This window comes from Struthio camelus, chromosome 23, assembly GCF_040807025.1.
Source record: "Struthio camelus isolate bStrCam1 chromosome 23, bStrCam1.hap1, whole genome shotgun sequence".
Classification (NCBI taxonomy): Eukaryota; Metazoa; Chordata; class Aves; order Struthioniformes; family Struthionidae; genus Struthio; species Struthio camelus.
Genome location: NC_090964.1, coordinates 9,769,209 through 9,794,492, shown reverse-complemented (window position 1 = coordinate 9,794,492; position 25,284 = coordinate 9,769,209). Strand labels below are relative to the sequence as shown.

The following is a 25,284-nucleotide window of genomic DNA, read 5'->3' as shown; positions in this document are numbered from 1 at the left end:
CAGCTCCTGTGAGCAGAGTTGTGGCTGGAAAAGCATCATTCATCATTCATTGTCTAGAGCAAAAAAGAGTAAGCAACCACCTTCCAGGAAGGTCTGCAAGGCCTGAGTCCTCTTACTGCTATAATGATACTAGGAGTGATTCAGGAGATGCTAGTTTAATGTTGATCTACAAGTCCACATGTAACTAACTACGTTTACCCTAGCATAAAACTAATCCCATCAGTCTTGGACATATTTAGTGCTAATACCAGATGCTGAGAAGAGAAAGAGTGACGATGTACTGTTTTTATACAAGAACAGTGAAAGGAACTGGCTGCCGTTTGGCTATAACATCAGAGTATGAACCCCTGTGATGCAAAAACAATAGCCTATATTTTTTTCTGCATCTTGAACTTACTTTATCCTTTTCTTGCTTCCTATCAGTATTGCACTTTCTTCTCCAAGAAAATCTCAAACAATTTTCCGGTAGGAAGACAGAACATTTCAGTGCTGATGAAGCATTAGAGAATGCTTTCGTTGAAGTAAATCTACATCAAAGTAGTTCTTTAACTCATTTGAGATCCTGAATACCTGTGGGGAAGTGTTCTAGGTTCTGTCACAGTCTTGGTCACTTTACATATCCAAAACCTGGGTATTCTTCCTCCTCTGGTATTAATAAATCTTTTATTAATAGGTGACAAAACAGAAATCCCATGATTAGAAGATGAAATTTTGCTGTCTGGACCTTTCTGTTTCATTCAAAGAAATGCAAGGCTTAACTTAGCACAAGGGGCCATTTGCAAGTGGGCATTAGGCACTACCATAAATATTTTGGATAGGTTGGACAACATTTACAATCTATTTGGAAGGAATCCAAGACACTTCCCAACCACGAGGTCATCCTAGAAAAAAAGCCTATTTGGGATTTCTTTCCTCTTTCTTTAATGAGGCTATGAAAATAATAGGTGATGTGTTTGCCTTGGGAACTTTTAGAGCTTAATCAATTTTCTTCCTTTTAAAAGGTTTCGGAATAGACATTTAATTGCATATAGTTTACAGATGTGATTTTCCCCTGCTCTAAGCTTGTCCAGGTAATTACAGAGGTTACAGTTGGATTCATACCCTACAGTCTATGTCAGAAGTGAAGATTCAGGTCATAATACACACTAGTTGGGACCCTTAGTAGAGCTGCGACAGTCTGGAGTCAGAACAGGAAGAAAGGAAGGGATAACTAGTCTGTGCAGGGAGGTGTCTGTTGAAATGGAAATGCTCAGGCCAATTAAGAATCAAGAGTCTGAAGATATATTTCAGACCTACAGGGATAGGCAGATCTGTGTCTGCTATCAAAAGGCTCCATTACAAATACTTATAAAACAGGAACTTCAGCATCTGATAACATTAGCAGTCACAGCTAAACCACTACTAGTTTCTGATGGTGGACAGCATCAGATCCCCCATGCGGAGGGAGTCCAGAGAGGCAACTAGAGGAAGCATTTGCATGTTCATGTGTCTGGATACATAGGTATCTACATACACATTAAAAAAAAAAAAAAAAGAATTATTAGTTCCAGCCTATAATTGGACTATGCCCTCAAATGAGGGCTCATATCCTTCATATATCTTTTCTGAAATGGTGTGGGGTATTCTCTCCATTTATATACACTCTATTCCATTCTTGAATCCATTCTGGAATCCTATTAAGACCTTATTTAATGCCATCTCAGGAGGAATTTTCATATATTAACAAGTAGTTACACAAAAATTGTATTACCTTTTATAAGTTTTAAATAAGTTGATTCTCATTGGATAATGGTCTTGCGTTACACAGAAATATAAGTAATAAAGCCCAATTTACTACTTCCACATTATTCTATTATTACATTCAGATAAAGTTACCCCGCAGGTCCCTCTCTTACCAGTCCTAATATTTCTTCCTCTGATTAGTTGCCATCCATTCTTAATTCCCTTCATTTTTTCTGCTCTAATTTTTTAAGATGTGGTGATTAGAAAGGATTAGAAAGGTAAATATACAACTGATTCATAAGACGGCACTTCTTAAAGGTCCTCTGAGAGATAGTTCTAAGAAGAGGCACCTCCATATCACAGATTAAGTCCTAGGCTACTGCAGAATGGAAAGCATGCAGAATGGAAAGTCTTCTGTTACTATACTCTAGGCTTGAAATTCCCAACATAGTCCTCAAAACACATTTCTAGTTTTAAAACAAAACATATGACTATTATATATTTTTTAATACCTTCATTTTATCACTTTGGCTAATATTTTGCCAGAGAATAACTTAACGATAATCAGTGCTTTTGAGACAGTAAACATTCCCTAAGATTTTAAGACAAAATAGCTTAAATACGGAATTAATAAAATGAAATGTTTCAGAATATATGTTTCTTAGTGATTCTGTCTCATTAGCTAGACTAGTACACGAAGCAATGTTTTGCCTATTCAAGTTGTAACAAATAAATAAATAGATAATATAATAATACACAAATGCTGATAAAGCAAATTCTGTTAGGTATTTCCGGAGGCAGCAACTTTAAAAAGAAAAATGTCGGGCTTTTTATCAGCTGGGGCAACAAAATCTTCAATGAAATTATAATTACTAAAATAAATCTAAAAATGAGTTTGCTTTAAACTAACTATTCTTTACAAACAGAGCAACAGCACTGTTTTTATAAAAATTATTTCACTAGGTATGTTGGTAGATTTTTTTTTTTTTTTATAATTACACACTAGACACTAGGAAAATATTGTTACATCCACAGTACTCACCCCTTATTTGCTTGGAGCGGGTGACAGAAGAACACTGTTTACGGTTTAATACAATGTGCTAATTTGCACTAACTAAAAACCTGTTCAATACTGTAATGGCATTCAAAGTTGCCATAGCATCCATGAACCAAACAATTAATAAATTATTTTTGTGCAATATAAAGGTGGAAGCTGCCCTATGGCTACAATACCGTTTTGTATACAAAATAAAGAACTACTTTAAAGAAAAAAATCATAACAACTTAACATACACAGGCATATATCTTTCTAGCAAGCCTTTTGAAGTCTGATCTTAGGTTTTAGTGCATCCATAAGCAAACTGTGGAGAAGAAACAGAGACGTTAAGGAATTGCAATTCAAAAAACCCAAAGATTTTTCTCAATTTCTTGTCTATACAGTTCCCTCGCACCTTCAGAGGACAGCATACACCCCCACTCAGAATTTAATAAACTCCTAAGGAAGATATAATTTTTTAAAAAGCAATTTGCATTTTTATTCCTATTCTTTAATCAGGTGTAATAAGATCAGGAAGCATCCCCTGACCTTTTACACATGACATCCCTAGAAGAGATGCCAGGCAGCCAGCCAAATGCACTGCACCTCTTCTGCAGGAAAACCATGCAGCACAAGCAAAATTAAGCACTGGGTCTTTCCTAGCGCTGCTTTTGCAGCCTCGCAGACAGACCCATTGATCCATACCTTCAAAGCACCTAGAGAGGGAAAGAGCAGAGGGTAACAAAGAGCCAGGCTGCTGCAGATACCTGCTACAGGAAAAGAACCACTGCGGCAGGAAGAGAACCCGGCGGGGTCAGGCGAGCCATAGAGCTCCGCGCGCGGAGCCGGGCCTGCAGAGCCCCCTAGCCGCCCCGGCCGGCTGGGCTCCGCGCCGGACAGCCGCATCCCGCGCGCCCGCTTACCAGACGCCCCCCGGAATAGCGGGGCAGGCTGCCGGCCGGTGCTTTTTAATAGCCGAAAATAGAATCAGAGCATGTATTTTGGGAGCAGGAGGCAGGAGGACGCGAACTCTATTGATTTTGCAAGGTATGTCCTTCAGACTTCAGTGGGCATTTGATGAACACTCAAGCTTTCAGAAGGTTGTGCCTAGATTTTAGTTGCAATCACTATTTTAATCTAAGTGTAATTAAATGGATACTATGATGGGTAAATTTAAAGGCAAATCTAAACAATCATCTATACATGTAAAAAGACAAAGGCAGACATTTTTCTGTTTCTTATGGCTCCTAATCTTCCTGTTCAAGAAATACAATTATACTTTGTTTATACATCTTAAGTTTTCAAGTTTCAGAAAATAAGATTAAGGCATGTGCTGCTGACATTTTCTATCTGCATTTTTAGAATTCACCATAAATACCACGGAGCAATTCAGCACATAAGGATATTATTCCTTCCTATGCCCAGATTTTTGGGCATTTCTGAGTTTTCTGAATATTCACAGGCCAATTCCAAACAAAACCTCTGTCTACCTTGTATCAGTGGTTTCCACATCCACCAAACACACACAAGCTGAATAGTGTTACAAAAATATATGAAACCAAGCAGATCAGCCTGCCAAATGCACAGAATGTTATAGTGTGCCTTATCTTTTCTCAATGTTTCAGTATTTTTAATCAATACCTATAAAGAACAGAGGGAGAGCCTAGCCCATCTCCATTTCTCCACAAAGGTGAGTTCGAAAAGGAACCAGCTCCATACTGAAGGCTTCAGCTCACAATAGTTTTTGCATAGCCACCAGAATAAGATATGTAGATCTGAAACCTGCCAAATGCATGGGCCTTGCAAATTAAGAAACACACACACACACAAATATGCATAAAGTAAATCAAGACATCACAGTTAGGGTCTTCTTAAAAAAAAAAAAAAAAGACTTCTTCCTCCAAACCCTGCTCCCCAGCTATGTGCTGAACTTTCATACTGCTTAAGGCATTCTACAAACAATCCTTGACACTGGGAGTTTGGTTAAACTAAATCTCTAAGTGAACTGAAATTAGTTCAATCCCTGTTTCTCACAGCATAAGTCAGAAAAAAACTAAAATGAAGTGAATAAAGTTACATGTATATAAAAAACACCAAAATCAGACTGGGTTCCACGTTACAACAGTGATTGTTTCTGATGTGATATTCAGCAAGTAATTATTACAAACCAAATATTTCACTTTAGTAACATATTTTATCATCCCCAAAGGAGGACAACATTTCCCAGACTACAAATATATACTTAAATATTTTAGCCAAAGCTTTCAAAAGAGCAGCTATAATTTATTTAGAAGATTATGTTCTGCAAAGTACACAATCCCCTTAATTCCATTTAACTCAGAAGCTGAGTCTCTCATTAATAGAAAGCCATCATCATGTCCTTTTAGGAAATACTAGTCTAGATAATACACCAAAAAAGCACTGAGGACAACAATCTGGGGCTGGAGGAACAGAACACTATAACCTAGGAAAGAGTCCTTTACCCAATGTCTCCCCCAAGAGGATAATGAGCCACGTTAGTAATTGATTTGCTAACAGTTATTTTACTAACAGAAAAAAAATCTTAGTAAATTTATCTTTAAAGAAAGTGATACATGCATAAAACCTAAGTTGTCCACTTTTCATTATAATCTGCCCTCAAATAAGAAGCTTACAAGATGGCTTTGCATGCAAATCAGGAAAATTTACACATACAGCACCTTCTGCTTGTTGATAAACACAACAGGGACTATCAGCCCTCCTTTACAGGTCCGTTTATACGTTAATAGGCCCACACTGCTGAATCATCTCATCTACCATTAGGTACTGCAAGGCTTTTCCCTTCTCATAAGAGTTATGTGCCAACAACAACAATTGGTGGTGAAAACAGGAGAGGCTGTATATATACGCAGCTTTCTCTACTTCTGTATTTTTGTCCTTAAAAAAATAAAAGCAGTCACACATTCTACTTTATTCTTCAAAGTATCTTCCTAACTCAGGCTTCCCTTTTTGCCTGTTCCACTTCTCTTCAACACGCCTGTACAGTCCTATGATTTTCTCCTCTCCTGCTCCGATAAAAATCGGCATTTCTCTTAGAGATGGCTACAATTCCAGTCCCGTTCTTAGCTGTTGCCCTGGCTGGCTTCTACGTTCTCCTTTCCTATGAAGGAGTGGTTCTTAGAGTAGGCAGCTTAGTTGGATGTGCCACCTTCTTTGCAGGTATTATTACAGATATCCAAGGCTCTTCAGAATGAAATGCCTGAACACCTGTTAAAACAGGCAGAAAAAACACTAATACTGTGTGATCAGAGCTCTCTGCAAAGCTCCTGCCATCGTTTCATGGAGCACTTGAGAACTGCCCTATTACGTAAACAAGACTGTCTGCACAAGATGCCTGCAAAGTAGTGAACAACTATCACAGTGAGGTATTTTAAAAAAAAAATACTGACCCACCTCTACTTGAGATTCTTCTGCCTTGAAATAAGCGATGCAGGTAAAACTTGGCTATACAGTCTTCCCCCAAGAAACATTTTTTAAAGACATATAAAACCTACCAATTCAGTAAGTTTCTCGATAACACAAATTTTCCCAAGGAAGTAAGTGCCATTTTTCATAGAACACTATGACAACTTCTACCAGATAATATTAAACATAATAAAGACCTGTGCTAACAGTCTATATTAACGAAACTGTATTTCATAAAAGCCTTCTTGAGCATACTGAACCATTTAGAATAAAGATGAACTGTTTCCAGCTACTTTTTAAGCTCGTTTTGACAAGTTTCAAGAATCAAAAATGGACAAGAGTAAGTTCATTTAAAAAAAAATAAAAGAAAGTAAGTATTCCCAAACTTCTCCTGTAGGAACAATTGTGTGACATTACATTAATTCTATCCCAGGTTCTTCTCACCTACATTTAGACAACCAAACATTAGTTTTTTAGGCCAGTCATTCAGGCTTCCTCTCTTTTCAATAGAAATGAAGAGGCACCTCCAGAAGGCAATCCATCTTACCCTAGGATTGGGCAGATGATCTTTCAGAGAACCCCATTTCTCTCACTGATGGTAGACAGAGTCCAGATAACCTGGGCTAGACTAAACAGATAATTATTTTATGGGTACGGCTTACAGCATGAGGATGACAAAAAGGAAAATACATTTATTTCTAAACTCTTTCCCCTTCATGTTGCTAGGAAAGCAAAAACAGGAATCAACAATTATTTGTCCTATATTTATCATCTGCAATACAGCATAGTATGTAAAGACCATTTCAGCACTGGCACAGCGGACTGGTACACAAAGGCAACTTTGCAGTATTTGTTGATTCAGAAGTGCCTAGCATTCTTGTACCTTGCTTAGTACTCTCCTGTGTTACACTTTGGGGGGTGGGGGGAGGGAGGGAGTTTATGCTTTCTGACCACCAGCATGGACAACAAAAGCCTAAGGTAAAGATTGGGATTTAGGCGATTGGTAAGCCTGATAGATCTCAGATCAATGTGCTTAGCTAACTTGGGACCAAGATTCAGATTTTCCAAGCAGCCTTGGAAAATCTGGATACTAAGCTCCCCCAAGCTCCTCCAAGTTCTAATATGAGAACTTTAAGTATTTTTCTGAATCTGGATCAGCTACCAAACATTTAGAATAAAAGGGGGAAAGAGACCAAATGTAAAATTTAAATTATGGTTTTGAAACTGGTAGCTAACTTTTTATTCCATAAAACCCAATGCGACAGGAAAAGAGCTTTAGTTGTAATAGTCACTGAGTATCATACATTTCTCATTAAAAACTTCAAAGTATTAGATACAACACACTTTAAAACTATCTGTTCCAGTCTGCAAATGCCTCTTAAGACTAGACTAGTGATTCTAAATATACTTCTACATCGAAGCATTAACACGTTAACGACGATATTGTCGGAGCTCAGAAAAGACCCAAAGACAGATCTCTTGATCTGTTCTCTATGACTATCCTCAAAATTTAAGCCATTTCAGTACTCACTATGATTTTGCTTTTGGGTTTTCAGAAAGAACACAGCAGATAATTTATATATAAGCCCTTTTTAATATTTCAAACTGCTTTTAAATTAAATTTAAACACACATACCTAAAATAGAGAGCAAATATGGTAACCAAAATGAAATACATTATCATCACTTTTCATTTAGTCTTTATAAAAAGGACAGAATGCAGCATGCAGTTGTTGGATCAGTATCAGTTTGACAAAGCAAAGCTACAGATAAGTCTTTAAACTTTTTAATTTTTATTTCCTTTGAAATATCCGAGTTGCACTTCCAGAAAGTCAGTTGAAGGAACAGTACGGCAATAAAGGTTATCTGCTCTAGGTCATGAGGTTAGCACCAGTTTGCAGCCTGCTTAAATTGGTCTGCCTTTCCTTGATATGGCTAAAGAGCAGCTCATGATAGGAGATTTCAAATTCAGTTGTCTTATGGCTTTTGCTTCACCCTGGTATGAACTTCTAGAAATAAAGTGACTGCTCCTGGGATCAAGATCATGCAAGGCTTCATTTATCAAAGTCTCACGCTTACAGCATTCATGAAACACTCTACCAGACCTTCCCAAGAACAGAGTTCGTTTTATTCTCAAGTTATTTATCCAGATTGATTCTTGTTCATTCTCTTTCTGTTTCCACTACACAACTAATATAAAAACCCAACCTTGCTAGCGTTCTCTGCCCATCTCCCTTTTTTGCCCATGTGGAAACATGATTTTTTTTTTCTACTAAATGTTGAAACGCAGAACATAGGCTAACATGATGGACACTGAGAGCACGCACAATTCTGCTAACACTCCCTTCTGTGCTGGAGGAGTCTTATTCTGAGGAGTTTAGATGATCAGAGAGAATAAACGTTACAAGCAAAAGCAGGACTGAGGTACAGTAGTGCTGCTTTTATGCAGTTAAGACACTTATAAAATGGATGATGGAAATCATCTGAATAGAGGAAGTCATTGACCGGAATCCTTCAAGAAAATTTACTACGTAAAACTTGCTACAGGACTTATTTAGGGAAAGATCAACATGAACTGGAATGTCTTGAAGACATGATGGGGCTAAAACAGTAATTACGTGAGGGAAACGTTGAGATAGTCACTTCAGTAACATTGGGAGTGATTCTCACACCTATTTCCAAAATTCTTATCAGGTATGGGGCCTTAAAGTGGGCATAGTTTACTTATTTTTCTGTATTTTATACAATGTGAAAAGCCTTAACGTAAAAGATCGAGATCCATTAGGCTTATTTTTAGAATGTGAATACAAGAATTATGATAGTAAAGCATCCTTTGAGAGGTGCATAAGTCTTTGCAGAGAAACATTTTCATTGTCTTTGTATCATATAAACGTAGTCCAGTAACAAAACTTTTTAAAACTTGTGTCTCCTTCAATTTTTAATAAAAGCTATGCAAAATTAAAAATCTTTTGAAAATAGCTGTTTTATCGATGTAGGCATACGCCTGTTTATCTACTCAAATCAAATTAATTTCCAAGAGCCCAAGTGTCAAATTTCAGTAGTTAGTACTGTACACCACAAATTGTCCTGTCTAGTTCAATGGGTTGACAGAGTACGGTCGTAAATAAATGATCATTCTATTTAAAATGGAAAGTGCTCAAGTTAGTGATGTTACATACAAATTAAAGCCAAAGTGACACATTTTTTTGATCAACTAAATAAAAAGCAATATAATCAGACACCTTTCAAGTCAACCTTGATCTTATTTAATATCTATAAATATTAAAAGTTGATATATTTTCCTTAGAAAATACACCAGTTTTGATTTTGGGCAGAAATTAACCTTCTCTGAAATAACGATTTAAAAATAAGAACTTTCAGGATATTATTAAAAATAAAATGAGATAAACTTCTATGTCAGTCTTACACTGACAAAAGTTTTCTTTTTTAGTTAGTTGCCAATTATTGTGCCTCAAGATAAAAGATGGCATCCCTTTATCAATGGGTTCTACAACATGCCAGTTTCAGTGTATGAGCTTTTGGAATAACAACCTTCGCAAAAGGTTTTCACATTGAAAAGAAGAATTCTTAATGTACCAGCACATACAACGTTCCTGTCTGAAAAAAAAAAAAAATCATAAATCATTATCATAAAAAACAGTCTTTCTATTTTCCATATGAAGGAACAGAAAATTTTGTAAGAAATGCTCATTGTTCCTTAAGCCCCGGATTTGGACGACTCCATCATCTTATCTCCCTTAGAAGGGGAACTGGATCACATAGGGGAGGAGAAAGGGGATATACAGGATTTCCAAGACCTCATTACTTACTGTTTTCAATAGAAGAGATATAAGTGCACCTTATTTACTGACCGCTAATCTCATTCTTCACAGTTTCCACTGTTCATCTGAGCAGCCAGGAAGGATTCACTTCTCCCACATTCCTCAAGAACATCTTGGTGCATAAAGTGGTTTTGGGTGCGGGGAGAGAAGATGGGGAAATTCACCTCTTGGGCTCTGAACGAAGACGGCACGCAGATGGACAGAATGCAGTGGACTGGTGCTACCAGTTGTTTTAAAGTCTCACGGAAGCCCTTCTCACACTGAAGCTCACTACCAGACTCAGGACCAGAAAGGTATTTTCCTTCAGGTTAGATTGGCCTGTAGTGTTTCTCCTTCCCTTACTTAATAGCCTGAGGCAACTGCAACTTCCCAAGATCATCTGTAAATTCTACCAAACAAGTTCTCTGCTTCTGCAAGAAGCTAGAAAGTTGTCAATGACAACAGCACGTGAGACGCTTTCCATAATGTGCTGGGACATGTGCAGCAGTAATCAATGGAGCCTGCTGGACTTAGCATCTAGTGCATGATTATCCTGGTGATACAGAACCAATTTTTCCTGAGACCAATGAAGAGGATACTAACTTGATGATACTTTTCTGTTATTCCTTAGCAGACAATGAGTAAGTTTAAGAAGAAAAAAAGTCCATCTTCTTCTTTTCCCGATATATTTGGCTGGGCGACCCCAGATAACGCCTCAGATAAATTGAGCGTATCAAGGCACTGAGCGTGTTCAGATCACTGGACACTGGGACAACACATACTACATAAAGCACTGATGCAAAGTCAGGACCTAAAAAAGTAGAGATCATAGGATAGTTCAGGTTGGAAATGACCTGAGGAAGCCTCTAGGCCAACCTCCTGATCAAAGCAAGGCTGGCTATGAGGTCAGACCACTTTGCTCAGGGGTTTATCCAGACTTGTCTTGAAAACCTCCAAGGATAGAGACTGTACAACCTCTCTGGGCAACCTGTTCCAATGCTTGACTGTCCTCACGGTATAAAAGTTCTTCTCTATGTCCACTAACATTTAAGTTACTGGGAATGAAGTTTTATTTAAGATTTCTTAAGCTACTGTCCTACCTTCAGCCACTTCCCTCTAAGTACCTTGCAGAGAGCTGAAATCTTGATCCTCCAGAGACTTACAAATCTATGTAACATTTGTGAGCAATTCCATAAAACTCTTTGAGATTGCTCGTAAGTATATACGAGTGCAAACGTCTTGAAAGACACGGGCTTAAGACAATTCAGTTAGGATGCTCTTTTCCATAATTGTAGAATAGCTGAACAATATGCACACAGCTCTTCCTGTTATACTGTCAAGAGTCAATTTTTCTGTTTAGTAATGAGTTTCACAGCAATCACAAGTTTCGTGCTGCCTGAAACAAATGCAGTAGCTGAAACTTCTCTCATATATAGCAACAGAAAGGTTTGGATAGTGCTCTCGCCTTTCTCAAGATTAGAGATTGGGAAGACTTTCTCATCTCTGCGAAAAGAGAACTGGACAGCTCAGATACTAGCAGTGGACTACGGACCCTTCCACAAAACCTCAAATTCAGACTTAACCTCCTTTCTATTAGAAGATTTTCAGTCAAAAGCTATGTGCTTGCGGGAAAGAGGACCCACTTGTTGCATGATTATTTTGAGCGCTGCTAAAAAAGATATTTTCCCTCAGTTACTTCATAGGCTGTTAGACATGGGCAAAAGAGAATTGTTCACTGTTTTTAAAAGATTAATTACTACTTTGAGCAAATTAGCGTGCCCAGCATACTTACAGACCAAACTGTGGCAAGGAAGGGCCAAGCCTCTGGGTTAGCACGGCTAACGGTACTCACCCAACGGCCGCGGTCTGAGCACCTAACTGGATGACGCTGCCGTCTTGGCGGCGCGCTTCGGGCCGACACGGACAACCGAAACAAATTCAAAGAAAACAGCAAGAACGTCGCACGTTTTAAACACGGAGCAGCCAGGCGCTCAGGCAGCGGTGACGAAGCCTAGCGAGGTGCGAGTTTAGTGCCCGAGCGAGGCCGAGGCGCTTATCGATCGACACACGACACTCCTTGCCCAGGAGCGAGGCGAAGACGCCGCACGAGGACTCTGACAGCCAGGGGGAACAGGGTGCTCAGCCGAGCGGACAACCGTGAGGCGCCTGGCGGGGGGCAGCCTGCCCCGGGCCCGGGAGGGGGGGGGGGGCGTCCTGCAGGCCGGGGCTGCCCGGGAGCCCCAAAGGGCGGCGGGACCCCCCCGCCCGAGGCCGGCCCCGCCCCCTGACCCCTCCCCTTTGACCTCCCTTCACGGCCCGGCCCCCCACTCACCCTGGCGCAGGGTCCGGCTCCCTCCTCCTTGGCCTCCGCCATGCTGCGCCCCCCCCCCCCCTCGGCTGTCCCAGCCCGGCTCGGCGGGCCGGGGGGGTCACTCCCTCGCAGCCTTCCCCCCCCCGCTGCGGGGGGGAGGGTGCGCGGGGTGCCCGGGGGCCGACCCCGAGCCGCGCTGCGGCGGGAGGGAGCTGGCAGCGGGCGGGGGGCCCGGCGGCTCCCTCAGGGCGGCGAGGGGGGGGGGCGCGGGGGTCGCACCCGCCAGGCCGCGAGCCCACTCAGAGCACCAACGACAAGCCCAGCGCGGGGCCGGAGCGCGCCTGCGCCGCGCGCCTGCGCACTGCTGCCCGTCCCCGCCTCTCGGCCCCCCCCCCCCTTTGCCGCGCAGGCGCGGTGCGGCCCCCTCAGGGCCAGGCGGGCTGCCTCTTAAAGCGCGCCAAAGGCCTCGGGGGAGCCCGGAGGGTCTTGGGGGGTCCTGGGGGCTGCGGGCCTCGGGGTGCTGTCCAGCACGACCGCCCTGAGGTGGGCGAGGGCGTGAGGCGCCAAGCTCTTCTTGGGGAGCGTCGCGCCATGATGGCCCTCGATGGGTGTGGTGGTGGCCGCCAGGCCCGCGACCTCCTGTCATGGCGACCAGGCCTGCGTGTGGCAGGAGCCAGTGGTGGTGTCGCCCTGGCAGTCCCCCACAAGCGCCACGGGCAGGTCTGGCCTGGCCTAGCCTCGTTTCGCCTGCCTGCGGCGCCCCGACGCGTCAGGCTGAGGTCGGGCCACAGCGCCCGCCTCACCACGCGACGCCGTCCCCGGCGCCTTGTTCCCGCCATGCTCTCCCACTTCGCCTCTGAGGCCTCCGCACCTCCTGCCCAGGTGTGCCGGGGCCGTGGGGAAAGTAGCTGTGAGGATTGACCCGGAGCAATCGGCATCGTCGCGTCTTCCGTTCGGCACCTCTCCAGAAGCAAATGTGTTGGACTCGTGGCCTTCCTGTTGAAGAGGGTATGTATTTGTTTTTTCGACAGGATGCTCGACGCCGTACAAATCATCGTGTCGCAAACTAATTGCGTTGCAAACCTGAGCCGTGAGATGATTTAACCCAATTTTCGGCCAGATGCGGTTCACTTTTAATTTTGTGCTGCCGTGGAGCCTGGAGGCACTTCCTTTCTAGGCTGGATCTACTGTACTGTTGTTGTTTTGAAGACTACGTGCGATATTTGCAGGACATTGAGTTTTCTCGCTTTATTGGAATCAACCAGAGAAAACAGACCAGTTTGGGTTTTGTTGATAGCGCCTGTGCAGTATCAACCATGAATGAAGTACTACCTACTTTCTCGTTAATTTAACATTTGGTGGCACAACAGTAAAACACTTATGTTTTCAGTGTAGTAGTGGATGGTTTATTTTTGACCAGACTTTTGCTAGTCTGGTGTGTTATTCAAAAGTTCCTATAAGAGTTCTTTCTATGAACGCTGAGGTCTTAATCCTATAAAGATTTGCATATGTGTTTAACCTGAAATACCTAAGGGGCCTCATTTTGGTTGCAAAAATTGGTGTAACTTTTCAAGAGGAAAACTTTGTTATTTAATGCTTTGTAATGTTGCCTGTCGTTTTCATGCTTTCCAATAGTTAACATACTCAAATGTATATAGCAACATATATATGCAAGCATACATATAGCAAGATATAGGCCTGTTAAGAAGAAAGGTAAAGGTATGGATAAGATACAGATTTTTGCCATTTTTATTGGGAATGATGTCAAACATTACTACCACCTACAAATACTTGATAAGAAGAATGTATTCCTTTCTCTTTATTATTTAAATGATCTAACTGCTAATTAAAACTTTGTCTTAAAGAGAAATCTCCACTTCCTGGGTTTATCTGATGTGCACAATTGACATGTGGTATTAAACAGCAGCTGCTGCATTTCAGTGGTGAATGAAGTGATTCTTATGTAAACACCATCCTTCATCTGGCCTCAAACGTTGGATACCTACTATCGGGATTCATTTATGAAATCCTGTCAAATCCTTCTTTAGAAGTGGCTGCATTCCAGTGCCAGTGAAATAATTAATGTATGTAATAATTTAATAACTTATAAATAATACTTCTTTACACTACACAATAATCATCATCCTCAAGTATAAAATAATTCTGGTTGATATATCATTTCATTATGTTTCTTAGAGAATTTGGGATTCTTTATGACTAAAGATGTTATGTGGAAACCGAGCTTGATGTGATATTTAATAAGTGTTTAAAAAGTACTTTTATCCTTAGATAGCTACAGATGAGAAGTGTGAATAGTTTAATAGGTGTAAAATATAGTAATAATGAAAAATTTTATGTGACTTAATTAGTATTGACATTGGTTTTGTTTCTTGGATAGCTAGAAATCCTAAATGTAGGGCTACCATATATCAACGTTCCCCTTGGATATGTCCACTAATGCGCTGACCAGACTACAGGACATGTGGACATTCTGCATAAATGACTGTTATGTATGCGCAGATTTCTCAAAAGCATATGTGTAGCTACACGGATATGTTGTACATGTGCAGTTCATTTAAGCAGTGGAAATGCACATATTTCTGAGTGGAATTTTCTATAAAGATATAAAATGAAGGAAAAAAAAAGAAAAGAAAAAGAAAGAATGCAAGTGCTCTGTCAGAATATAAATATTTATAAATGACCTAAACAATTAGTAACAATGTTAAGAAATTCAAGTACTCAGAAGTCAGGAGGAAGAGCTTAAAAGATGAGGTTGGCTTATAAGTCAAGAGTTTGAGAATAACAAGCTTAGTTGGGTTTTTTTTTTTTTTGACCTCTGATTTCTGAGACATTATGGTGCACTGCATTCACGTTTTCAGGCTTAAGGTTAGAAAGTGTGCTGGGGGGGTTGTTTGTTTGTTCTAATTAAACCTATATTGTCATGTAGCAATGACTCCAAAAGCTTAGGCATTTAGAATAACTTCAGATACAGTGAGGCTTTCACTTAACATCACAAGACTTGACAAACTTGTTGTTATAACTTCTTGGGGCTGTGTTGTATATGTCTATAGTATTCTGTAAAATGAACATTTTATAGAACTTAGAGCATACTAACAGAAACAAGTAGCTCTATTTTGTTGCATGTTTCTCATAAATAAATTAGGGAGCTGATGAAAATATTTGAGTTCTCAATATGCAACTGAAAATGCGTTCAGACCAACAAACAAAATATTTTGTTAAAAATAGATCCTGTCATTAAAACAGTGTAATAAAATCATATGCTATTGAAATCTGTGCCTGACGGAAGATTTGATTAAGCTGATATTATGGCCTGCCAGGTGAGAGGGTGACAATGAGCACGGACCATTTAGACCTAGATCAACACCAGTATATATGTTCTGTAGACGTATCTTAGCCCTTTCTATGAATAGGGTAATTGATCTGTGCAGCACGTTTTCCGGCTTGTTCAGACCTGACTTACTTTTGACTCTAAATGAACTGTATATGTATTAATGTGGCGAAAGAAGAGAGTGTGTAATATGTAGATAATGTGATGGGTAGTGTAGGATCAGACCTAGATAAATGCCTGGATAAGGCAAGGAAAAGATAAGATTGTTCCACTGTGTATTGTTTTTGAATTGTTTTTTAATTTACCCCTGGCGTCTGCATATTATAATCTGCTGCACAGTTCTGCATGAGACTGTTTGTCTTTAAAACAGTGACATTTAAAAAAGAAACCATGAAACTCCTTTCACATGCAAGCTGCAGTTCAATGAACTGGATAAATGATCTTTCCACATACCCACGGGCATGCACAGCTGAATATAGATCATCCAGAAAACCTGCCAGCCTTTTATATTGCGATGTGGACACTCCTTCCTCTGTTTGAGCTCAGGTTCTGTTCAGAGAATTACAGTTGCAGATGCTTAGAATACTGTTAAGTGCTTCTGATCAAAAGCAATGACAACAAATAATCTTGTTCTCTTTTTCAGTGAGCTCTGTGAGTGTCCTAATGGGACAGTCTTTGTAAGGTGGGCTTGATACAAAAGCATATGAGAAACGTGGTGGTTGTGTACGTTGTACCCACATCTGGGGGCCAGTGAGAGAACTCAGAAGAACACTGTAGCATGTACTGTTTTTAAAAAAAAAAAAAAAAAAAAAAAAAAGGGAGTTTAGAGTTAGCAAACCTGTATGTCTCTTGACTGCCCAGCTCTTTCACTAGAAAAGGTTGAACCAGAATAGGTTAGACCCATGTAGCTATACTGGCAAACCATCCCTTTACAAACATGCTTTATGCTAGTAACAATGTGAAGCTATTACCAGTGGAGTTTCCTGAGCAAAATCCAGACATGAGTTCTTTCATGCTGCTCTCAGTCCCTCTCTCAGTTCAGGCTTTTGCCAGTGTGGAGTTTGACCTCCAGACATTATTACACAAATACAAGTGTCTGGTCTAGACAACAGGCATAAGACTCGACAAGAGAAGAGGGCCTGTTTGCCTCGCATGTGAAGCCAAGGAGTGCAATGAGCAAAGCACTGTGGGGCTGTGGGATAGGATAGCATGAGAGTAGGGAACAGCAGCGGCCGAAAGCCTGAGGAACCAGAATTTACAGGATTGAGGGGATGCCAGAGTTGAGGGAAAGAAGGATGCGTGGTGCTCTTCTTTGTCCAGACTGCGGTAGGGGACTGAGAAAGGATGTGATGTGAGGCCACTTCTACATCAAATCTGAAGGGGTGCACTGGGCAGTGCTAATGGGAGAGGGAGCTACAGCCCCCTGAAATCCCAGTCCTCAACAAATCTGTCTTGGTGTACAGAGAAGATGGTGTTTAAAGCTCAGAGGAAGCTGTATTGGGGAAAGAGGGTAAGAACGTGATCTAGGCAAGAGAGCCTGGAACCTGGCAGCTTTATTTCATACTCTCCCTACTGGTCCCTTGAACCTACAGGCAGTTCCCCTGTGGTGCAGTAGTGACAATTCTAGAGGAGATGAGCTGCTGGCAACCTTTTTTGACCCAGAGATGTACAGAATTGCTCAAACCTCCTAGTTTTAAATGGTCCCATATTTCAGATGCTAGCAGCTTTCAAGATGGGGCTTTAATGATATAAGCAAAAAGAGTGAATATTTCAGGGAAAAAAAAAAAATCCTAGTGTAGCCTTGTCTTGGCGCCTGAGCAGACTGGGAGGGGTGGGGGTGACACTAGAGCAGCAATGGGGGTTTATCTCCCAGCTCCAGAGTTGCTCTCACTTTGTCCCCCTGCACCGGTGGCACAAGGCACAGCAGAGGCTGATGGCAGGGGTGGCAGGGCAGCTGGGGCAGTGGGGCTCGATTGCTGGGCAGGATTTGTATTTCCGTGGCACTGGCTATGTCAGGGGCCTGCCTCAGCGAGGTCCCCCAGGCTGCAAGGACAAAGGGGCTCAAGAGCTTGGAAACAGCAAAGATCAAGGAAAGAGAGAAGCCAAGTTTTAAAAAGCAGTGGATTCGGTGTGCTTAGTCATAGATACACAAATGCAGGAGGGGTGGCAGAGGCCTATTTTCATCCTAAAACTCCCCCTCACGTCCCAGACTTGCTTGGTGGTGTCTGCTGTTGAGATAACATCCCCTTCCCCCACCACCCACAGATTACTGAAGGAGCAGCCGTTGCAAAAGGGGGGGGGGGGGGAAGCAGTTGCCTTGCTCTGCCTGCGGGAGAAATGTCAGGAAGTGTCTGATGGTGGGTGGGATGAAAGGAGGAAGCTGAACTCAAAAGAGAATATTCTAGCTCTGCTCGTGCGAACAAATGCCCCTCTGTATTTTGCTTGATAAGAACATAAGAGTAGCAGGGTCTTCCTGCGCTCAGGGAGGACGAGAGTGGAGCAATCACTTACACGGCTCTGAGCGATTTCATTTGCGCATGCTGCATTATCCAAAGCACTCCATGAGCTGGAGGGTGAAAAAATGTAAACAGCTAGAAAGAAATAAAACTACTATACATAGTTAATAGTATCCTTGTGTAATGGGAATTATCCAGTGTTAATTATAAAGTTAACTTCTGTTTGGATGGTTTTATGGGTGTATATGAAATTTGGACCAGAACTTAAGTTTAGTGCAGTCATACTTTTATTATAATTACAGATCATTATAAATCCATTCTGCATCATCTTTTTTTAAGGCTTTTTTTTCAAAACATGCCAGCAGTCAGCTTTTGCAGTTCTAAGATCCCCAAAGTAAATCTGGTTATAAATACAATGGAGATTGTTTTCATTCATTTTCACCATGCCACCCTGAAGAAATGCAAAAAGAAGCCAGGAACATAGGTAGTGATAAGTACACTGGATATCTAAAATCATACAGTCAATAACAATGATAAAGGAACTTAATTGCATACTTCATGAAATATTTAAATAGATAGTGACCAACATGTGCAAATCCGGTATCTAAATGTTTATACCTAATTCTATATTTAAAAAAAAAGCTGATGCTACTCTGCATCAGTGACTCAACCATTTGTGTCCTGTACCTTCAAATTGGTCTGTAAGCCATCTACAATTCACCATTTCTTGTAGTACTTTTTGAAGCTTATTTTTTACACTAGGTGGTCTATTATGAAAAAATCTGTGGCAGAAGTACAGAACTCGGAGGGAGAAGAGGCCTAGATTTCTTATTGAATTAGAGACCATGAGCTAGATACATCCTCAAGACACTTAAGGATGTAGTCCACTGCAGATCTCAAGTGGCGGTTAGCGTAGAGAGCAAGCAGAAAACACATCTTTGATGCGGTAGGTGATCCTACGCTGTCTTTAGCTACTTTCTGCTATATTCAGGCCTTGTCTGTGCTGCCAGTTTAGATTTATTGGCAAGTCCTCCTGGTGGAGAGACTGTTTATGCCAGCAGAAGAGTTCATACCAGGTTTATATCAGATTCTTGTGTCAAGGCAAGGGAGAGGAAATACCTTTTAATAAACTAATAAATATTATTGGAAAGACTAGGTGAACTTTTAGATTCAGAATCTCTTTTCTAAGACCCAAATTAATATCCTTGGGATTTGTATAAACATTTTTCTAACTACATAGTTTGTCTCGTAGAAGATACTACCTCTCCCTATAAATCTTGCATCACTTACAGCCATAGACAGTTAGATGTACACCAAAACTGCTGCTGAAGTATGTCAGCACTTGAGCTTTTGCCAGCAAAGCTGTACCATATAAGCTGTAGGACTCTTTCATGCCTGTAAGTAGTATAGCTAATATATGTAGCTAATTTTTAAGGGAAAAGCAGGCCTCTGTAAGGAAAATTTCTTTCCGGCTAGACAGCTGCTACTTCTGATCTCAGTTCCATTCCCATTTGTTTTGCTTTTGTATTTCCTTTGTTTTTCATTTACTTTTCTTTCCTTGCAGAATATCAGAATTCCAACCCCATATAAGCTTACTTCCTGAAGCAAAGCCCTCTGCTACTTTGATCAGCAGTGGAGGAATTAGTGTTGGCAACAAACTGTCATTACTGAGCATTCAGAGTAATATACACTGAGATTAATAGGAATTCAGTGAGGCATTGTTTCCTTCTGCTTACAGGCCCAAGTAAGCATTGGGATATGGTGCTGTTCAGATAATATTATTTGCCCTAAGATGTGGAAACTTTTATTTTTTAAAAAGGGAAATCTAAGACATTTGCAAAATCCAAGTGTGGTCAAGGTCACAAATTTTGCCTGGCATAGGTGTCAGATCAGACCTATAATTCCCTGGGAAGTCTAATCTGTTGCTTAGTTACTACAATATTAATTTTGTCCTCATCTTCTGAGAGTTACTGAAAATCGACAGGAATAATCGATGGAATTATTTGGCCATCTCTGTTGTTCGGAAAGCTCTTCCAGATTTTTTTTTTTTTTTTTTTTTTACAAGTTATGTGGAGGTGCCCTCTTAGAAACTCTGGATGCTGCTTTTTGACATCATCCTGAATTTCATGCTGTGACTACATCACTTTTTCTAAATGCAGAGTAAAACTATTTATTTGAATACTTCTATGATTCTCATGTTATGAAAAAAAAAATTTTAATTCTTATGGTTATCTCTTCTGTATATTTCCAATGTTCCCAAAACATAAAACATGAGTTTTATGTTTTGGAAGTAATAATAGGTAAAAAATATACATAGAAGACATTGCCAATCTGAAAATTTCCAGAAGGTCATGGCAGTGTGATGAAATACAGTGTGGTGAGTCTGCTCACTTTTTCTGCCCCGCTTACGTTCTTTGCATAGGCAAATATTAACCAAAACAGCAATTCAGAGCTGCTGGAATTTTTGCAGAGCTGATTTGTATGTTTTTCCTTGAGCTTTTGATTCCTCCTCTGTAAGAATGAGGAATAGGATTATCTTTAACAGCTACCTTCCATTCTCATCACTTATTTATTGTCAGTTACAAAATTTGAAGTTCTCTTAACAGAAGAAATGGATGTTGTTAACTTCAGGGCAGCAGGATACATTTTAGTTATGAATATCTTTTTCTCTCCGCAGGTCAAGGAAATGTATAGATTGATGGCTCTGTCACACAACTTTGCTGAGTGCTTTCTGCAAGCTTGTGAGCATCCTTAACTCAAATTGACTCCATGGGAAATGGAGGGCTCTTGGAGCCTCGTAGAAGACGTACTTGGCATGCTCGAGTGTGCCTTTAGCAGACGTGCCCACCGTGTACAAGCATTCCTCCGTCCACTGGCAGAATGCAATTACTGCTGAGAGACGAGACGGCAGGCAGTCAGGGGAGGGAAGGCCCAGTTGTTCCAGTGCTCTCCCAGCTCTTAAAACACCAGGTTCCTTTCCTTGCCATGCTGTAGACTGTTTGTGTGACCTTGAACAAGTCACAGGACTTCCCTGTCTTGGAGCTCTCTCTTTGTGAGTTGGGGTATGAAGTTAAACGTGTTAAAGGTAAGGAGGTAGTCAGATACAATGGCAGTTGGAGCTGCATGAGCACAAACGATAAATAGCTGTACTTGCTATCTCAGGCTATAATAGCAGTGTATAACGTTCCCTTCTTGGTTTCAACAAGTCCACTGACTGTCTTTCCAGGCCCAATGCTTGTCTGACCCATCCAGGCTTACAGACCAAACCCTCCCTTACAAACACTGGAACCCATAGCAGTGTCAGGAAAGCCAACGAGGAGTGAAGTTATGTGTAGAAGTGCCTGTCCTTGGATCTGCTAAGCAAGGCAAAGTAATTGTAAACTGGTTAGAGCTTCCCCCTGTGGCCTCCCACACCAGCCGCACTGCCCAGCATGGGAAGGGGAGGGAGAAGAGTGAAAGGTAGAAGGGAGGGAAGAGGGAAGGGAAAGGCAGGGACATGACAGAGTAAGTTTCCTGTTATATTTCCCCCTGAACATTTCTTTCACAGAAGAACTCATTTTTCTCTTAAGTGGCTTTTGTGCTAGTTTGGATTTTGACAGGGCGCTCAAAATTTCTGCTACTGAAAAAGATTCAGAAACTTCATTTAGTTTGGAGAAATTAGAAGTGGAAAATCCGTAATGTTATCCTTCCCTCCCTGGTTGAGAGAATACGGCCTCCCACAGAACTGTGAAGTGAACTTTTGGTCTCTGGAGCGTTCAGAGAGCAGACTTCCAATATTGCCTTTTTTGTAAACTCTTGAGCCTGATTCTGATTTCCTTTATTCCAGCAGAAGTCAAGATTATATCCATGGAAATCAATGAAGTTACTGTGCAAAGACAATCAACCCTCCCTGCGGTCTTTGTATTTGCTTTACTGTCACTGTAATCTCTTGTCTGGCCCTGCATTACTTTCACTCATCTGGGTTAAAAAATGGCCTACAGGCATATTTGTCATGGTGTACAGGAAAATCCGCTTGGAGAGCAGATTTAATCAGTGCTCAAGCAGGGAGTGAAACAGTGGAGGAGGGAGAGAGAGGAGAACTCTCATCATCAAGTGACACAGGAAAGTCGCTGAGAGCTCTGCTGTGCACACTGAATGGCCAATGTAGCAGCTATTAGACGCTCCTTTCATCCTGTCTCTCAGCTTTATGTACCAGATGTTGCTGTAGGCATTTTACTTCCTCCTTCATTCTTTAAAAGGTGATGCTGTTATTCACAAAACTGTGTTGAGTCCCAGTATAATGAAACTGTTCTGCAGAAATCCCTGCTGTTCCAGACAGGTTTATCCCAGTATGCCATAGTCTTGACTAGCAGAGCCTGCAGCAGGGTAAAGGTGCTAGGCTGCACCTTCGGGTTCTTCACTGCTCTGATCTTTCTGTCCACTCTGTTTTGCTTTCTTTTTTTTTTTTTTTTTTAGTTGCTGAACATCTGGAGTTCCTGTGGTACTACTTGAATTTCTGCCATTGAACTGTTCCCTTCTAGATAAAAATGCCCAGGGAATGCAAAGGGAATGCAGACCCAGCATCTCCTTGCAAGATTTAATTGTTTCTTGAGCTGTGGTAGATGTTACTGTGATTCACAGAGTTTTACTGTTTGTAGATAGGACACTTAAAAGAACCTCGAGGAGTAATTATTCTTACTTAATTGGTTGGACACATGTGGCTTTTTCCTCCAGAAATCTGCAACTAATAATACAGAGATAAAACAGACTTCTTCTTGTCAGTATTTTGTTTGTATTTATAGGAAGAGAAAAGAGTTTACGGAAAAACAAATCTAAATCAACCACCTGCTGACACACATGCCTTTCTTACCTGAAGATTATCGCTGCCTCGATGGTAACCGAGACACGCATAACTTCAGACACCTCAGTGTCAGCCTAATTCACTCTTTCGAGTATTCCTTCTGAAGACTGCTACAGGTCTTTTCCTCTCTTTAGTCATCAACCACTTCTTACACTTGCTCAATTCACTTTTGTAGATTGGTTGTATAGTAGGAAAAATCTTCAAAAGTAGTAACACTGGCATAATCTTTAACATAGCTGTTAGCATTGTCGGGGAGGGAAGGATCTTGAGTCCTCTCTCTCACTTGCTTCTTTTTCCCAAAAGTCTCTGTTAAACTAAACTAAAAGATATGCAGTAAGCATCCCAATAACCAAATCAATAAGAAGTATGGAGAAATACTACAGAGCAGCTTCAAATGTATCACAGCTGTCCTGAAGAGTTTCCAGTCTCAGAGACAGTTTATTTGCAGTGGGACATACTGTCGAGAACATCTCAAGCTTTTTTCCTCGGTGTTTGTTTTTGTATTATAACAGCAAGCTGCCTAGCGTGAATATTTACAAAATCGGGTGACTGTTAGCAGAGGTCATTTCTGTTTCAGGTCCTCATAGCTACATCAATGTGTCTGATTGCAAGCCCAGGATAAATACTTACATTGCATTTATGGTGTTACAAAGACATTTAATCATATCCTGGCTAGTTTGTGGACTTCAGGTGAGTCATCCAGATTTAAACAGGTCTGGGAGCAGAATTATGCTATGAAATAGTTTGAGATAGAAAGAAATTGTCACTTGTGATGAGGATTGTGGCTCTAGTGTTTAAAAGACATGCAACGTGGAACACGTTTGTCTGGTGGATCAAAGCCTATGCCACGTGCACGCAGATCTGGAGATGGCAAGAGAGTAAAATCAGTGTGGTTTTTTTTTTTTTATCAGTCAGGCTTTTTCTGATCTACTTGGCAGTGGGCATGCCGGAGGGGCGAGGATTATAAAATCTTAACATTCATCCAAATTAGTGTTACTACAAATACTTGTTCTTTAGCACTTTTTCCTCCAGAAGAATTAGTTTAAGAACTTCTTCAGTAAGTTTCTCATCAGTATCCTTCATTTTCTAAAATATATCTTTCCAATGTTCATAGCCCTCCTAATCTGTCAATCTCTTCTTTACTACACTCAGTATGGTGAACACTGTCAGTGGTCCACTCTGTGCCAGTTCAATTTGTCTATAGCTGGAATACCTGCTGTTGAGATCGTATCCCCTTGTTAACCCCCAGAAGTTGCATTTGCTGATACTTCCAGTGGGCATAGCAGCTTACCACTGCGAGATGGAACCAAGAGTTGCTTCTTGTTTATTCTTCTCTTTTGAGGTGGATAGTCTCACAGTTGTTTCACCATAACGCTTTATTTCTTTCAAAGAGTAGTAAAAATTTATAACTTCCTAAAATATAGTTCACTTACACTTAGGGTACAGCAAAGGTAGAAAGCAACTATTTTACACTGAATATTCTTTGTTGTTTACTGAGCAGAAATAACTAAGTGTGACCATAAGGAAATGCCATTTTTTGTGCTTACAGTCAGTCCCAAATTTCTTCTTTCAGTGCTATAACCTCTGAGACACCTCGTGGTGGAAACGTTTACTGCTTGTAGTGAGTGGCTGACATCTCGGGAGAGAATCCATTTTAAAACAAAACTTGGGGCTTTTGTCCTGCTGCAGTTGAATTGGTTAGTCTTAGGCCCAATATAATACTGATTTGGAGAAAAGCTCAATCTATATCAGATTTTTATTTTACAAATGTAAAGCCACAGGGAAATTCAGTAAGCAGTGTTAAGCAGTGAAGTCCACCTTTGCCTGCCCAGGGGTTCACAAATATTTATGAATTATAATGTCATATTCATAACATTGCGACAACTACAGTTGAATCAAGAAAAACATGTGGCTTTCACTTGGGTTTCTCTTAAGGTTTTGGTTCTTCAAACCTGAAACTGAAGGTGAAACAGCAGGGGGGGCTTAGGAGCCTTCGTGGATTGAAACCCTGTGAAGTGAAAGCCTTAAAAATACCATGTAGTTCTAATATTAGAACAGGGCTAGATGAGTTTCCAGTGCCATTGAAGCCGGTGACGTTAAACAGAGTGAACGTACTTTGGCCAGTTATCGCTGTGACATATTGTGACCATAACCACGATGTATTTTTACAGCTCACCTTCCTACTGTGAACACCTTGTTTTAACTTTTGGAGAAAAGTTTTTTTTTTTTTTACCAGCAAAGGTGGTACAGCACAGAGCTGTATCCTGCTTTTACAAGGAGCTTGGGAAATAGCATTACTTTTCCAA

At 40.9% G+C, this 25,284-nt stretch overlaps 1 protein-coding gene and 1 long non-coding RNA gene across 11 annotated transcripts in view; one reads left to right on the top strand and one right to left on the bottom strand.

The window, feature by feature from the left end:
* ZMYM4 (zinc finger MYM-type containing 4) overlaps positions 1 to 12,488 on the bottom strand; it is a 44,624-nt gene extending 32,136 nt beyond the window's left edge. For 2 of the 10 annotated variants that reach the window (XM_068917672.1, XM_068917673.1), the window contains exon 1: positions 12,355 to 12,486. In XM_068917672.1, coding sequence (XP_068773773.1) covers positions 12,355 to 12,396 — 42 coding nt within the window. In that variant the 5' untranslated portion in view covers positions 12,397 to 12,486. Of the gene's footprint in view, positions 1 to 3,463; positions 3,665 to 12,354 lie in introns of those variants that run through there. The other 8 variants (XM_068917675.1, XM_068917676.1, XM_068917678.1 and 5 more) reach the window with 5 other exon arrangements.
* A 268-nt stretch (positions 12,489 to 12,756) lies between these two features.
* Positions 12,757 to 15,623, top strand: LOC138062054 (uncharacterized). Its single transcript, XR_011136041.1, has 2 exons — positions 12,757 to 13,341; positions 14,199 to 15,623. It is a non-coding gene; the product is annotated as an uncharacterized lncRNA (long non-coding RNA).
* Positions 15,624 to 25,284: the final 9,661 nt, after the last annotated feature.